The sequence below is a fragment of the Poecilia reticulata genome, chromosome 12 (genome assembly GCF_904066995.2).
Source record: "Poecilia reticulata chromosome 12, P_reticulata-male-v2, whole genome shotgun sequence".
Taxonomy (NCBI): domain Eukaryota; kingdom Metazoa; phylum Chordata; class Actinopteri; order Cyprinodontiformes; family Poeciliidae; genus Poecilia; species Poecilia reticulata.
In genome coordinates this window covers 31,111,842-31,127,255 of record NC_088841.1, presented here as the reverse complement: position 1 = coordinate 31,127,255, position 15,414 = coordinate 31,111,842, and the positions used below count along the sequence as shown (strand labels likewise).

Sequence of the window (15,414 nt, the reverse complement as noted above, 5' to 3'; positions counted from 1 at the left end):
CTCAAATAAACACACGTCCAGGCTGGGCTATGCTGGGAGTGTTAAGACATCTAAAGCTGCTGTGAGGGTGTTGATCCTTCCTCTGACCCATGAGCAAAACAGAGAAAACCTGAGAAAACTTTACTTTTAACGCCTGGTAGCGTGTTTTTATATTTGTTTCATCATCATGAAACACATCTGTTGTTATTTTCCAACCTACTTAAGCAAGATGAAGTTTTCAGAAGATCTTTGAGTTTGAAGATGGAGGAACCAGCGAAACCGACGGCTGGAAGATCTGGTTTTGGTTTCAACATAATATTTAGAAGGTTAAAGTCCAGGAGGATGACATCACGATTACATCACAAATAAAAATAGTAATAAAAAAAAAACAATTTATGTAAAAATAAAAGATGGACCGGAGTGGTCGTCTCCACATGCTGCTGTTGTGTGGATTTTTGTCCGCGCCGTCACAGCCTTCCTGTTGCCAGGCGATGAGCGCGGCTCGGATCCATGACAAGCAGAAGCTGCGGTGGTTCTGGGAGCAGAGGATCGTCCGGCACGGCCAGCAGATGGACCAGGAGGAGAACCGCCTGAGGAGCAGCGCCCTGACGCGGTCAGAAGACACGTCAGCTGCGAGTCGGAGGTTTTATCCATGCCAACCCAATCAGGACTCATTATTCCACTACGTCCTCATCAGGCGCTAAAATAAGGACAAACATTTTACAACAACTAAACCAAAACACACAAGTAGATGATTATAAACCTAAAGAGCAGCTTCCGTCAGATTTAAAGGTTTTATGCTTCCTTGAACATGTTGAACTAAATCATTGCTGGATCATTCTTAGGAAATGAGATTCTAATCGGCTCAGTTCTCCTGTTTTAGGGCTTCCGTCACTTTAAATCCAAATAAGCTGCTGCTAGCCACGCCCACCAAATTCAATGCTTACGCATCTTTGAAAAGCACAAGTGGAGCCTCCTGCACAACCAACAAGAATCAATCAAGGGGTTTATGTATGGCACATCAAGAACAAAACACTTGACTTTTCCAGCAGCCATTGTACAGCGGATAAAACCAGGTGGCCAAACGTGCTGGAGCTCCGCTTGGGTTGCTAGGTAACGGGCTGGGCTTGGCTGGGGTTGCTAGGTGTTGGTACACTGCACTGTCTTATTTACACTGTATTTCAGGAGTGAAACAACGGATTTACTGTGTTAGCATTTTGGCACTAGCATGCTAGTTACCTTGCTAGGTTAGCAGTTAGATGCTTGTTGTTAGCAGGGGCCATCACTTTTCTATAAAAATAATTTAAAATAACCCCATAAAACTAACGTGCATAGATTGCACATTAGTTTTATTAAGCCTAGTTTGCTATCATTAAGTTGTTAGATTATGGGATGGATTGAAGTTTTCTCTCATTGTTTCTGAACTTTGGTTTAGTTTCTGGTAAAAAAAAAAATATACATACGTATTTCCTAAAATAATAATAAAAATAAAGTCAAATAAAGTTCTGGCAGGTGAACAAAGCCGTGTGGACAAACTGTCAGACAGGAAGGGAACGCTAAAAATAAAGTGTATTACCGAGGGATGGATGAGTTCATTAAACGCCTCGGTCGTGTTTGCAGCTTGTTTGTCTGTCATCGCGTCGTCGCCTGAGAATGTTGATCAGAGGCAGCGAGGCCGCAGGTTTGAATCCCGGAGATCAGCAAGAGAATCACTTAATTAATCCTTCAGCCAACACGGCTTTCCTCTTTCCACAACATGAGATGCTGGTGCAACGACCGAGGATCAACGCTGCAGGACCAGAACAGACAAAGAGGAGCACGTTTTCCAGACAGATGGTGGATCTTTCGTGAAAAACATTTACAAAATGTACATTTGTGGAAAAAAGTCAAAATGTCCCTAAGAATTGGTCAGAACAAAAGTAGGATTTACTAAAAATTTTACAGAAAAGATCAAACATCTCCAGGTTTTCTGCACATACAGGATGTGACCTGATTGACGGACATCTGCCAGACGTCTTAAAAACTTTAAATATCAAACATCAGATTGTCTCATTAATGAAAATTATCTAAATTAGCTAATTAGCCATTTCTTCAGTCTGAAATAGAACCAGGAGAAGGAACTAAGTTCAAAGTTCACATTAATGTTGAGTTCACTTTTCATTTCTAGTCTTTAAATCATATTTCTCTTTTTAACGCCACATTTCCACAACGGAAGCTGTAGCTAAAAATGTAGTTGCGCTAACCGTACGGCACCAAACTCAACCATTAGTTCTGCCAATGCTAAGCAGTTAGCATTAGCTAAGCTAAAGCTCCAAAGACCTAAATTAAATCAAGTTAATTTAGTAATTAGCTACTTATGCATTAGCATAAGTAGCTAAAGCAGTTTATGCTACCATTAGCATAAGTAGCCACTTATGCTAATGCATAAGTAACATTACTTATGCATAATTACTTTGCATTAGCATGCTAATGCATTAGCATGCTGCGAGACACTTCTCACATTAGCATTAGCATAAGCATATGCTAATGCTTTAGCTACTTATTCATTAGCATAAGTAGCTAATGCATAAGTAGTGCATTAGCTACTTATGCATTAGCTACTTATGCAAGCTAATGCACTAAATATTTTTGAAGTTAGCCAAATAACTCAGAAAAACAATTAGCATATTAGCGGTAGAGTGCCTACTTCATTTTGAATAATTCTCCACTCATATGATGCAGTAAATTGACTAATAGCTTTTCCACAACTATAACTACCACATTTCTTGGTCTGGACCTGAGCTGAACCTTCTCGCCTCCATTTTGCTGTTTCGCTTCAGGCTCAGGGACCAGTGGCTGCTGCGCCTCAACCTGAGGAACCAGAACCAGAACCAGCAGCGCTTCTTGGAGGAGAGAAGACAGCGAGAGCAGAAAGCTTCTCGGTTTCTCCAAAGGCCCAATTAACCAACAAACCAAGAGTTTAAAAAAAACTGATCACAGAAATGAGATCAGCAAACCTGGAACTTCAGATTAAATCAAACATCTGAATGTTTAATATCAGAAAAGATCAAATAAAATGTACTGATATAAATCTGTCATTTTTCAACTCAAACATTTTATTTGTCCATCAAAAACTCAAATCTATATTACGAGTTACTTAAAGAATATTCAACTATTTTAAAGTTCTGAAATTATAGTTAAAATTTTCTTCATTTCTTCAGCACATTTCCACTTTCCCAATAAACTCCAACGCTACAAAACGAAACGTTCAGATCGATCACTTATTATCAATTACATGAATCGTGATGTTAAAACTGAGTCGTCATGTTTTTAGAGCTGAATTACTTAGAAATTAATTTTATGTGACGATACGTGAAGGACTGCATCCAAAACAAAGGCCAGATGTCAGTTTGAGAGGAGAACCAGTTAGAGGTGATGATGAGTGTCGGGATTTGTTTCAGAAAATTATGAATCTTAGCTGAAATTCTGTGGGTCACTTAACCAGTTTCCAGGGGTTTATTTAATCTATATGGTTATATGTGGGTCAGTGTAGTCCAGAGGAGCCATCTGGATGAAAAAAAACAAAACATGAACGCTGTATGCGCTGGGTTTTTACCTTAGAATGGCAAACCTTCTGTTATTCCTGTTAATTTGATACAGTAAGAGCTTCCGCACTTCCCATATCTGTGTCCTCTGACACTTTTATCAGCAGTTAAAACTGTTTAATCCGTTGTTAACATGTGGTAACCTGTTTTTCCGAGCCGCCTTTAAACGCAACATGAGAACTACGACGCTCGCGCTGGGTTTACACCTGTGAAGGAGACCTGCTGCTGCTGGGCGGAGCTACGCAGGTTTGTGTTAGAATCATGGCAGCAAAACGCAAAGAACTTTTCACCGTTTTTCCCCCAAACTAACAGACTGAGTTGAGTGAAGCTGTTGGATGAAGGTAATGCTAGCTAAAAGATGACTAGCTAATGTTAGCTAAAAGATGACTAGCTAATGTTAGCTAAAAGATGACTAGCTAATGTTAGCTAAAAGATGACTAGCTAATGTTAGCTAAAAGATGACTAGCTAATATCAATACAGCACCTTTAGCTTAACAGGTAGCCTGTAGGCTACTGGTGTTGTTGTCTATGTTCAGCTACTACATTCATTTTGCTCCCAAAGAAGTTGAATCCCCGTCTCCCAGGGGGCCCAGAAAATGTTTGGAAACCACTGGGGGGGCGCAAGAGATTAAGTTTGGGTACCACTGGTCTAGTCAAAGTACTGTATGGAGAATAATGGAGGGTATTCTGGGTCTTTAACTCTGAGCCCTCTTTCTGGGACTGGCCTGTAGGTGTCAGCAGAGAGCTGCAGTTTGACTCAGAGGGCCTGAACTCGTCATAATTAACTTTCCCTCACAGTTAAACCTGCAGGTGCCTGAATTTTACAGAAACTCTTTTTGTTTTTTTCCCAGCAGGCATTGCAGCTGTGACTCAGGAACTGAACAGAAATGTTCAATGTTCACTTTTCAGATTTAGAATAAAAGTTAGGTTATGACTAAAATTAGCTTTCAGCTCTATTTTCTGATTTATTTTTTTACACTTTTAGGTATTTTTACATAAAAACATGGCCATGTTGTGTATTGTTGAGAATTTTCTTTCCAAACCTCTAAACATTTTGACCAAAGTGGAATTATTTTCAGTTTTTAGTACCATTTAACTCTGTTACACTAAATGTTGTTAATCCCTAGTACCAATGTAATTTTCTAAATAATTTCTGACGGTTCAAATTTACACACAATAGAAAACAAACTAAAACTCATTAAGGCTTAAAACTATTCAGTTTAATATTTTACAACGACTTGTTGGAAAACTGTGAATGAAAACATGAAAAACTGTTTTTATCACATTTATCTCTTCGCTTTATTTTCTCTGACAGGAAAAGTCGGATATTTGCTGAACAGTTTTTCTGTCAAAGGGAGGCGTCACCATGGCAGCAGGGAGTCGTTTGGCTCCTCCTCCTCCTCCTCCTCCTCCTCCTCCTCCTCCTCCTCCTCCTCCTCCTCCTCCTCCTCCTCCTCCTCCTCCTTCATTAATCTGTTTTAAATCCATCCAGATCCGCCGCAGCTTTTTCTCTCCTCTGCTGGTTTCTGAGTTTCTCCGCTGGACGTCTGACCTGCTGACAAACTGAAACTAAAATCACGTTAACAGCTTTTCATCGACTGGAGCGTTTTTAATTAACTTGTTAGGAGGAGTCGCCTGGGCAACAATGGGGAGATTACGCTCTGGTTACTCTGGGATTAAGACGGAAAACCTGCCTGATTATCTCCTCATCCACACATTTGTGTTTTCTTGTACACTGTAAAAAGTGTATTTGGGCTGCAGTTGATCTTACAGACTTATTTACATTAATTTCACTTAATTATTCTGCTTTTGCTGTGATAACTTACTTTTTTGTGTTCATTTAACTCAAAACTTACAATTTTTTAACTTAAATGAACTTTTTACTTTGACTTTACTTAAAACAATTGAGTTCAATGCCAGTTTCGTATCCTATGTCTGAACAACTCAATTCACTAAGTTCTTATAACTTAATTCATAAGGGGGTTTAAGATAACAGTTTTAAGTCACTCTTACTCAAATCATTTATTTTCTTCTAATAAACATTTAAAATCTCTTTGACTTAATTCTACAGAAAGTCAACTCAAACTTTTAAGTCGTTAAAAACTACATTTTAATTCTCTTTTTACAGTGTCATCTAAATACACAAATCTTTTCCTCAAATGGCCTTTTTGCTTTGACTTTACTTGAAATAATTAAGTTAAATGCCATAAGGACTTAAACCCCAAGTTACCTACTGATCTGCACATTAAGTGAATGTGACTCTAAAATGCTTTCAGTGGCCAAAATGAATGGAAAAAGCTCTATATAAATGTATTTACCATTTTTGAAGTAAACTAAATGATTTGAGTAAGAGTGACTTAAATCTGTTATCTTAAACATACTTAACACATTTGTTAAGAATAAATTAACAAATTGAGTTGGATGGATTAGAATATATTGAATTGGTTAAACGTAATAAATTCAGTAGGATAAACTTAACTGACTTGCTTGTTACCCATAGAAGCAATTCAATTAAGTTGGTTCAACTGTTTTCTTTTTAGAGTGTTCCTCTGCAGCAGGAAAACTCCTGGTTTGGATGTTTTTAGTTGAGGTTAAAGTCAAATGTTTTGGATTTTATTCAGGTGAAAAGGAGAGTTAGATAAATGTAGCTCTGTTAACCCAAAGCATTAACCATAAATTACACTCAGGCTAAACTGCTGCTACACCAACATGGCATTTAGCAAAAACTAAGGATATAACATGGTGTTGAGCAGATGCTAACGCTAACGTGCTAACTTCTATTAAAACTTTATCTGCTCTTGAAACACTGCAAAGTTTGAGCACCAAATTAATTTTGATGTTCATTAATGACCTTATATATTGTATTTATGTTCATATTTTCTCTACTGGTTGTTTTACTTCATGTTGTTTCAGATATTGATTCATAAAAAAAGTCAGTAAACGTCTTCACCCATTTCAAAATAAGAGCATGAGTATAAACAGACTCTTAGCAGTAGATAACCAAAACTTTAACTCATATTTTGAGTTTATGACTAAAATTAGCCTGAAATTTCACAAAATAGTCAGAAAAACTCACTCTTTAGAATTTATTTAGGGGAAACTAAGTGCTAAAAGGCTAACAGAAAATTAGCTTAGCTGTTAGCCAATTTCACAGCTTTGTGTTCTTGGAAACCAAACAATATTGATGCAGATTAAACAAAAGAGCCGACAGGAACATTTAGGTTTTCAGACAACATATAATAGACGCACTAAAACACACAATCGTCTTATTTTAGTGAAATAAAGCTGCAGACGAGGTGAATGTGACTGAAACCCTCTGCTTTAATCATCCAGACCTCCACTGACCTCCAACAGCTCTGGGTTTTATTTAGCGTCTCGTTGGAGGAGATTAAAAACACGTTCAGGCCACACTTTACTGCAAATTTTTATTATTTTCCACAACTTTCCCTCTTTACCCCATGAACCAAAACAACACTTGGAATTTTATGGTTAAATAATTGAAATAAATCTGCAAAGATTCTTTATTTAGATTTGTTTCTTTAGGACTTACAGAAAACCAGGCGACGGACTGCAGAGCAGCAGCTTCTGTTTGTTTTAGATAAGAAAGCAGCAGATAATCAAATCCAACCTCATCAATAAAGTGGAGATAAGAGGCAGGAGAGAAAACGGCTGGAAATACCTGCAGATAACAGAAAGGCTGGAAGAAGAACCGCAAAACCGGTTCAAACGAAACCCTGAGCATCAGCAGCACGAATACGGCTTCAATTAAACAAACCAGGTTCAACACAAAACGTCACATCAGATTAAAACAAGAATCACAGGAAGTTTTTTCCTTCAAAGACAAAATGACTTTAAAACATTTTCCATAAAAATCTTATATACAGCTTCCTTCATTTCCTTTATATGGAAGGATATTAGGGCCACTGAACGAAAAAAAAAGTGACTTTTTCTCAGAATTTTGATTTTAATGTCAGATGAACTCAAGAAAAACAAACGAGAAATCAGAGTTTAAAACTGAAAAAAAGCCACAAATTTTGAGAAAAAAAAAACAAGATTCAGAGACAAAAAAGTCAGTATTACAGTTAGAAATCTGAGGTTAAAAAAATAATTATGACATAAAAAAGAAATCATTTCTGAGAAGAAAGTCAAAATTCTGAGATTAAAGTTAGAATTTTTGTGGAAAAAGTCAGAATTTGAGAAAAATTTTACAATTTTGAGAAAAAAACAAATTTCTGAGAAAAAAAAGTCACATTTCTGAAAGTAAAGTCAGCATGCTTAGATTACAGTTGGAAATCTGAGGTTAAAAAAATATGAGAAAAAAGAAATCGTTTTCTGAGAATAAAGTCAAAATTCTGAGAATAAAAGTCATATTTCTGAGATTAAATTTAGAATTCCGGTGGAAAAAGTCAGAATTTGAGGAAAATTTTACAATTTTGAGAAAAAATAGAATTGTAAGAAAAAGTAAAATCTGAGAAAAAAACGTCAGAATTCGGAGGGGGAAAAAATAAGATTTTTTTGTGGCACTAATCTTCCTCCATACATTTAGATCTTTCAGGCAAACAGGATTTATTTTGGAAGAACTCTTCTCTCTCCAGTTAGTTACATAAAAGCAAATCAGGAGTTGGTTTTTTCCTCATTAAAATAAATACTGCAGCATCATCAAGTTTATTATTCACGTCGTTTTGGAGCCGATTAGAGAATAAAATCTTATGAGCGTCAGAAGACGAGCAGCACAGGAAGTAGCATCAGCAGAGACAGGAAACAGCTGAGCGGAGTCAACCTGACCGCCGATGAAAGATACCAACGAACCTCCTCATCCGAGTCATCTGGGAGAAAACGAAACAATCAAGAGTTTACATCATTAATATCATGTCTTTAGAGCCATTTCATGTATTTTAAGCCGTTATCTTTTTCTTTCACTTTCTCTAAACTTGGCTTCGCTTATCTCGACTTCCAGCAGCTCTTAAAGATACACGTTTATCTCCCAGGCGGGACAAGGAAAGCCTTCACTCTACACTTCTGCAGCTCGTTTATTTTTGGAAAAAAGACAGAAGTAAGTGATGCTCTGTGTTGGATTAGCTAGCTAGCTTAAAATTTTACCCGCTTAATTAAAGTATCAAAAGTTGGATTGATTTTTAGTTCCAAGTTGAAGATTTTATCTTCAGGACAAAACTCAGAACATTATGTGACATATGACTATGTGCAGAAGATTTGACACACATAGTGCTCCATAGAAGCTTTATTAAAGATATTTCTTTTCCAAAAATGTTTTATGCCTTTATTGCATCTATCCATAACAAATATTTGTGATTTTTCCTCTTTCTGATCATGAAATAAAGTCATTATTTTTACAAAAATATAAATCCCCTACATTTCATATTTGGAATTGGAAAGATTTTAGGTCGGTTTTTCCATTTTTGTCATCAATGTCAAAAAATAAAATAATGTCTAGAGACACGATTACCTGAAAACATGATGCAGTAATCGTAAATCTAAAGAGCTTAAGAAAATTACAATAATTAGCTGTGGATGCTACCAGTAACATGCTAATGCTAGCAAGTATTACTGTTAGCTGACTCTGTTGACTGAGTTAACCTGGTTTAATTATTGTGCTTAAACATTTTAAATGAGTAACAATAAAATACAGAAATAAACTGGAAACATTCAATAACCAGAATTATCAAGATTAAAACAAGGTTTTGTTTAAGGCTAACATGCTAACGTGTTAGCCTTAAAGAGCTAGGTGAGCTGGTGTGGGGATAAAGCAAAGAGACATGAGGTAGATATGCTTGAGCATTTTATAAACACGAACCTAAATCACAATATGTAGCTAACATTATTAATACGCTCCCACATGCTAATGCTAACATTAGCAGCTGTGATGGCTCAGTGGAAGCAAACAATTTAGCAGCTAGCATGTGTGAGAAGTTGTTCACTTCTAGATTCTAGTTTGAAAATCACAATAACTTTTAACATTTTTAATTCTCATACATGCTAGCGTTAGCAGTAGCATGTTTGGTGGGTCCAGAGCAGTTTTATAGAAACAAGAGGGAGTTTGGATCAGTTCTGATGGACCAGATTTTAGTTCTGTTGACAAATAAAACCCATAGGAGGAAATTCAGCATCAAACACTTTTGACATTTTGCTTTAAGAAACAAAGTTTTGGGGCCCAACAATAAAGATCAAACTAGATTTGTTTCTTTGTCTTTTCTGGGTTTCAAAATCATCCCAAACTCCACATCAGTGTTTCTGTGTTAAGGAGTCAAATAAGAAACATTTTGGAGGATAAAAGGCTTGAACTGTAAATGAGAAGGTGGAGCAAATTCATTCAGCCCCATTTACACTCAGAAGGAGTTTTTGTGTCTTCGGGTGAAACGTGTGAAAGGCGGGTTTTACAGCGACTGTGGGTGTTGATTCTCTTCCCCCCCTTTGAGATGACAAAACCTTTCAGGGATTACCTGAACCACACCAAGAAACCAAAAGAATTAAAAACTAGAATAAAACTTTGGAGGATCTCGTCTCAGAATGCAAAGCCGACAGACTCTCAGCTTTAACGCTTTTATATCTAATAAAAACAGATGATACTGTTGCTACGTGTGGCGACTTTCTTACCACAGTCTTCATGGAAAACGTGAGGGAAGCAATGCAAGACGCCGTAGAAACAGCGGCAGTAGGAGCAGCCTTTCTGGACCCACTCGCCGTGAGGAACAACGTCACATCGTCTGCAAACACACAAACAGTGAAAACCAGGCCACGGCGACAGACAGAACAAAACCATTATGATGTTAATGTTGCTGGAAACCCAGGAGACCATCAGCTGGGTTACCTGATTCTGGTGTCGTACTCGCAACTCCTCCCGGTGAAGAACGGAGGGCAGGCGCAGAAACTGCCCAGGATGCAGGTTCCTCCGTTTTTACAGCAGCTGCGGCTCTGATCAGCACCTTAGAAACATTAAGAACATTAAAAACATCAACCTGATCCTCCGTTTCCATCAGCCTCAGCAACGACGGAGGGAAACATTTCATCTTCACTGCAAAAACACAAAATCTCACCAAGTAATTTTGGTCCAGTTTGTAGTGAAACTATCTCAGTAACTTTCCATTTCAATCGGCAGATAAATTAACTCATTACATGAGAAAAACGTCTTGTTAAATAACCTGCCAACGGAACTGCAGCTGGGTTGCTAGGTAACAGGCTGAGCTGGGCTTGGCTGGCGTTGCTAGGTAACAGGCTGAGCTGGGCTTGGCTGGCGTTGCTAGGTAACAGGCTGAGCTGGGCTTGGCTGGCGTTGCTAGGTAACAGGCTGGGCTTGGCTGGCGTTGCTAGGTAACAGGCTGAGCTGGGCTTGGCTGGCGTTGCTAGGTAACGGGCTGGGCTTGGCTGGCGTTGCTAGGTAACAGGCTGAGCTGGGCTTGGCTGGCATTGCTAGGTAATGGGCTGAGCTGGGCTTGGCTGGCGTTGCTAGGTAACTGGCTGAGCTGGTCTTGGCTTGCGTTGCTAGGTAACAGGCTGAGCTGGGCTTGGCTGGCGTTGCTAGGTAACAGGCTGAGCTGGGCTTGGCTGGCGTTGCTAGGTAACAGGCTGAGCTGGGCTTGGCTGGCGTTGCTAGGTAACAGGCTGGGCTGGGCTTGGCTGGCGTTGCTAGGTAACAGGCTGGGCTGGGCTTGGCTGGCGTTGCTAGGTAACAGGCTGGGCTGGGCTTGGCTGGCGTTGCTAGGTAACAGGCTGGGCTTGGCTGGCGTTGCTAGGTAACGGGCTGGGCTTGGCTGGCGTTGCTAGGTAACGGGCTGGGCTTGGCTGGCGTTGCTAGGTAACGGGCTGGGCTTGGCTGGCGTTGCTAGGTAACAGGCTGAGCTGGGCTTGGCTGGCATTGCTAGGTAACGGGCTGAGCTGGGCTTGGCTGGCGTTGCTAGGTAACAGGCTGAGCTGGGCTTGGCTGGCGTTGCTAGGTAACAGGCTGAGCTGGGCTTGGCTGGCGTTGCTAGGTAACAGGCTGAGCTGGGCTTGGCTGGCGTTGCTAGGTAACAGGCTGAGCTGGGCTTGGCTGGCGTTGCTAGGTAACAGGCTGAGCTGGGCTTGGCTGGCGTTGCTAGGTAACAGGCTGGGCTGGGCTTGGCTGGCGTTGCTAGGTAACAGGCTGGGCTTGGCTGGCGTTGCTAGGTAACAGCCCCAGTGGAACCAGAACTTTTTTAAAATATCAAAGGAATTACTGACTTAAAACAAGTCTATATGTATGTTGCTTTTAATTTAGTTTATTTTATTGCAAATAAACTAAAATATTTCCACTAGAAATTAAACCAAAACTACTTGGTAAGAGATTTTGTGTTTTTGCAGTGTTTACCTGTTGTAAGTATTCATTTAATCCTTGTTTTTTATCTATTTTCCTTCACAATGTCTGTATATTTATATAATGTTTAGCTTTTTTTTTCATCCAGAAAAAAAAGTTTTCACTGTTTTTCTAGTTTATAATCTGGAAAACTGAAAACAATAATCTGAATATGAAGTTTTACTGATTTCTCACGTAATCGTCTCTGTTTAGCAGATTATTTCTGTCTCGTTTTGTTTACAGATTTGAAGTTTTACTGGGTTTGAACATAAAGATCAAAACTCCTCATGTAAGTTTTCTGCAGGTTTTCAGTCTGAAATCTGCTGTCCAGCTGCTGCAGCTCCTCTGTGTGTGTCGGTGAAATAAACCAGAGTCTGCAGCAGCTGGCAGCACATTCCTGCAGCACTCCTCCGCTCCACACCAGTAAACAGCAGAGAGTCTGAGCAAACCTCTGAAAATGACAGAAAAACACTAAAACTCAACATCCAGACACTCAAAGCTGAAGCGTTTTGTTGCTTCATGCTGCAGAAACGTTGATTCAGTTTCACTTTTTATGAATTACTGAAACGTTTTCCTGCTAGAGACGTGTTATTTTCTGTGAGAACAGAAATCTGTGTGTGTGTGTGTGTGTGTGTGTGTGTGTGTGTGTGTGTGTGTGTGTGTGTGTGTGTGAGGAGGCGTACTGCTGGTGAGGCCGATGAAGGGCAGCACGGCGCTGGCGTCTCGGTGTTTACGGTCGCCGCTGTTTGGAGAATTCACCTGGGTAAACTGGGACAGAAACTCCTGGGAGGACTGGGCCGCAGGAGGAGGGTGAGGAGGAGAGGAGGGCGATGTGGCAGCTGTAGAAGAAGAAGAGTGGAGGACTCCTTCAGAGCCTGAAAGAAAACAGCGGCAGGTTTGAGTGAATAAAGTAAAACCTCTGAATCATCAGCTGGTTTGATGGATTCAGGGTAAAATCGGTGAAATGTAAACCCTGACAGCCACATTGTTGGTTCCTCGCCTCCCTCATGTCTGGTTCAGAACAAAGTCCCTCCATTACATCTGACTGATGTGCAAATGAGGAGAAACCAGCAGCTCAATGGAGCCAAACTGGCTCAAAACCAGTTAAACCACAGAGGAGAAAACGTCTGAATTTACACTGAAAATATCTGATTGTTTTAACAGAGAGAGAAAAATTACAGGCAGATTACATGGAGCAAAAACTTCATGATGCGTTCAAGTACATGTAGAAAATATGCGAGTAAATACACAGTTTTGGATAAAACGTCTGTTTAAGGGCAAACGTTGACCAGTTAGGATTTGGGTCACCGGAAAAAATTATTCTGACTTTAATACAAGATTTTTATTCGATTCGAATAACCAAACATTCTTTGGTTTACGTCAATTTTGTAGTTAAAATGTGAAAATAGCCACATAACCTTTTCATTCTCCCGTTTCATAAAAATGCACTTTATCTTTAACTTCATCCAAACCGAAAGTCTGTCTCAACTTTAGTTGGTAGATTTGAGTTTTAAGAACATAAACAATTAAAACGTTTGTGATTCAGAGATTAAAATCATTCTTCCGTGTTTCAGTGTCCCTAATCCTCTTCCGTAGATTCTTAATCAAATCTGATTGATGAACGTTGAAAATTGGTGCCAGATTTCCCTCGAAATGTTCTGAAGGTTGTGGAAAATTTAAGATGATTTATAGTTTTACGAGGTGCGTTTGAACGCATCGTGAAATGATCGCTTCTAATAAAGAAGCCCGTAAAAAAAGATATATATACATATATATATATATATATCGTGGAAATGTGGAGAAAAACCGACCTGAGGGAGAAACAAGCCGGAGACACCAGAAAACACCGAGCAGGACTCTGAGAGAAACGGGGAATAAATTCATTAAACATGGAAAAAAATGAGGAAAATTTTTTGAAAAAAGTTTTTTCAGTTTTTAGGACTCACTTGAACTTCTGCTGTCGCCTCATAGTTAAACTTTTCAAAATTCCAACTCCTTGCAGTTTTAATATGAGTATAAAAAAAATAAGAAAAATCTGTTAATTTTATCTGTAAATATTCCTGAAGTTCCCAGAAAAAGAAAGAAAATCAATAAATCCAGGAACAAATGAGAGCTCGAGGTTTTCTCAGCCTCATTGGTGAACATCTGATCAGATTCAAATCCCTCCTCTCTGCTCTCCAGGTGATTTCCATTCCGGAAGTGGGCGGGACTCCGGCAGCCACGCCCCTTTCTGTCTGCTGCCCGTTTCCGCCTGCAGGTTGGAATCAACAAGAACCGGAATGACGGAAGATGAGAGGATTCTGCTGAAAAGGTCCAGATTTTAATCCAGGAAACAAATATTTGACTCATTTATTCGGAAATAATTTAAATAAAGTTAAAACTGTTTATTTTTTTAGTGAAAGTGAGATAAAATTAATTTAATGAGATAAGTTTACTTAAAAAGTTTGGTTATAAAACTCTAAATAAGGAAAGCTGCTTTTATTTCCTCTGAAATTTTGTCTGTGAATTAAATCTTAAGTTTTAATTAGATTAAACTTTACATTTTATACGTTTTTCTCCATATTATTTTACTAATTTTTATATTTTTATTTTGTTTTATCTTTGACTGGAAAAATGGAAAATTTGTATGTTTTGCTGCAACAAAATAGTTTGTCTTTATTTTATTCGTATGATTATTTTTGTATTTTTTTGCCATTTTGTTTTATCAAACTTAAGTTTTATTTCTTGTGATTTTGTCATTGCTGTGAAGTTACGGAAGAGGATTAGGGCCACTGGAAAAAAAAAATAAAACTTTAACCTCAGATTTCTGAGAAAAAAAGTCAGAATTCTGAAATTAAAGTCAAAATTCTGAGAAAAAAGTCGGAACTGTTTTAATTTTTCTCAGTGGCCCTAATCCTCTTCCGTAGTGAAGTACTTCAGTTGAGGTTATTCTTCTTCTGTGGATGTTTAGCTGGATCTCTCCACCCCCACCAGCATGTGTGCTAACCTCATTAGCATGTGTGCTAACCTCGTTAGCATCCAGTCACATGTTAATCACTCAGCTGCTGCCAACAGGAAAAACTCCTCAACAGAAAACATGCAGAAACTTTTCATGCATGAAAATAAGCAGAAAGTTCAGGTTTAAACTTCATTTCTTGATATTTAAATCCCCAAAAAGCCTGAATTTATTCTGACACATTAAAATGTTTTTTTTTATCGACACCTTTTTATTCTTTCTGAAACTTTAAGAAACTTTTTAACTACATTTCAGTCCAACATGTTTCCGTTTTCAGAAGAATGCATCTCTTTCTGTTATAAAAAGGTCAAAATGTTTTGAAATAAAATGATTAAAAATAAAAAATAATGTGTTAAAATGATAAGATCTGCTATTCAAAGCGGTGAACCTCAGGGTTGTGTTTTCGGCTCCATCCACATGGAAACTTAACAGGTTTTTTTCACCTATGAAAAGCAAAAACGTCTCTTTGATAAAAACTCTGACATATTAGCCCGAACTCTAATCTGACCTTTAACCCCAAAAACATCTTA

The 15,414-nt window shown here is 38.6% G+C and overlaps 2 protein-coding genes across 4 annotated transcripts; one reads left to right on the top strand and one right to left on the bottom strand.

The window, feature by feature from the left end:
- Nucleotides 1-399: 399 nt before the first annotated feature.
- Nucleotides 400-3,203, top strand: LOC145553959 (uncharacterized). Of its 2 annotated transcripts, none has more exons than XM_081613058.1 (2): nt 400-592; nt 2,799-3,203. In XM_081613058.1, the coding sequence occupies exons 1-2, from the start codon at nt 414-416 to the stop codon at nt 2,920-2,922; spliced, it is 303 nt and encodes a 100-aa protein (XP_081469184.1). In that variant the 5' UTR covers nt 400-413; the 3' UTR covers nt 2,923-3,203. The 2 variants fall into 2 exon arrangements, with proteins under 2 accessions (XP_081469184.1, XP_081469183.1); XM_081613057.1 differs by having other exon boundaries at nt 400-622.
- Nucleotides 3,204-7,066: 3,863 nt separating this feature from the next.
- tdgf1 (teratocarcinoma-derived growth factor 1) lies at nt 7,067-13,980 on the bottom strand. Of its 2 annotated transcripts, none has more exons than XM_081613991.1 (6): nt 13,836-13,980; nt 13,701-13,747; nt 12,573-12,764; nt 10,390-10,504; nt 10,176-10,285; nt 7,067-8,389 (listed from the first exon to the last, which is right to left on the bottom strand). In XM_081613991.1, the coding sequence occupies exons 1-6, from the start codon at nt 13,856-13,858 to the stop codon at nt 8,280-8,282; spliced, it is 597 nt and encodes a 198-aa protein (XP_081470117.1). In that variant the 5' UTR covers nt 13,859-13,980; the 3' UTR covers nt 7,067-8,279. The 2 variants fall into 2 exon arrangements, with proteins under 2 accessions (XP_081470117.1, XP_081470118.1); XM_081613992.1 differs by having other exon boundaries at nt 12,573-12,728.
- Nucleotides 13,981-15,414: the final 1,434 nt, after the last annotated feature.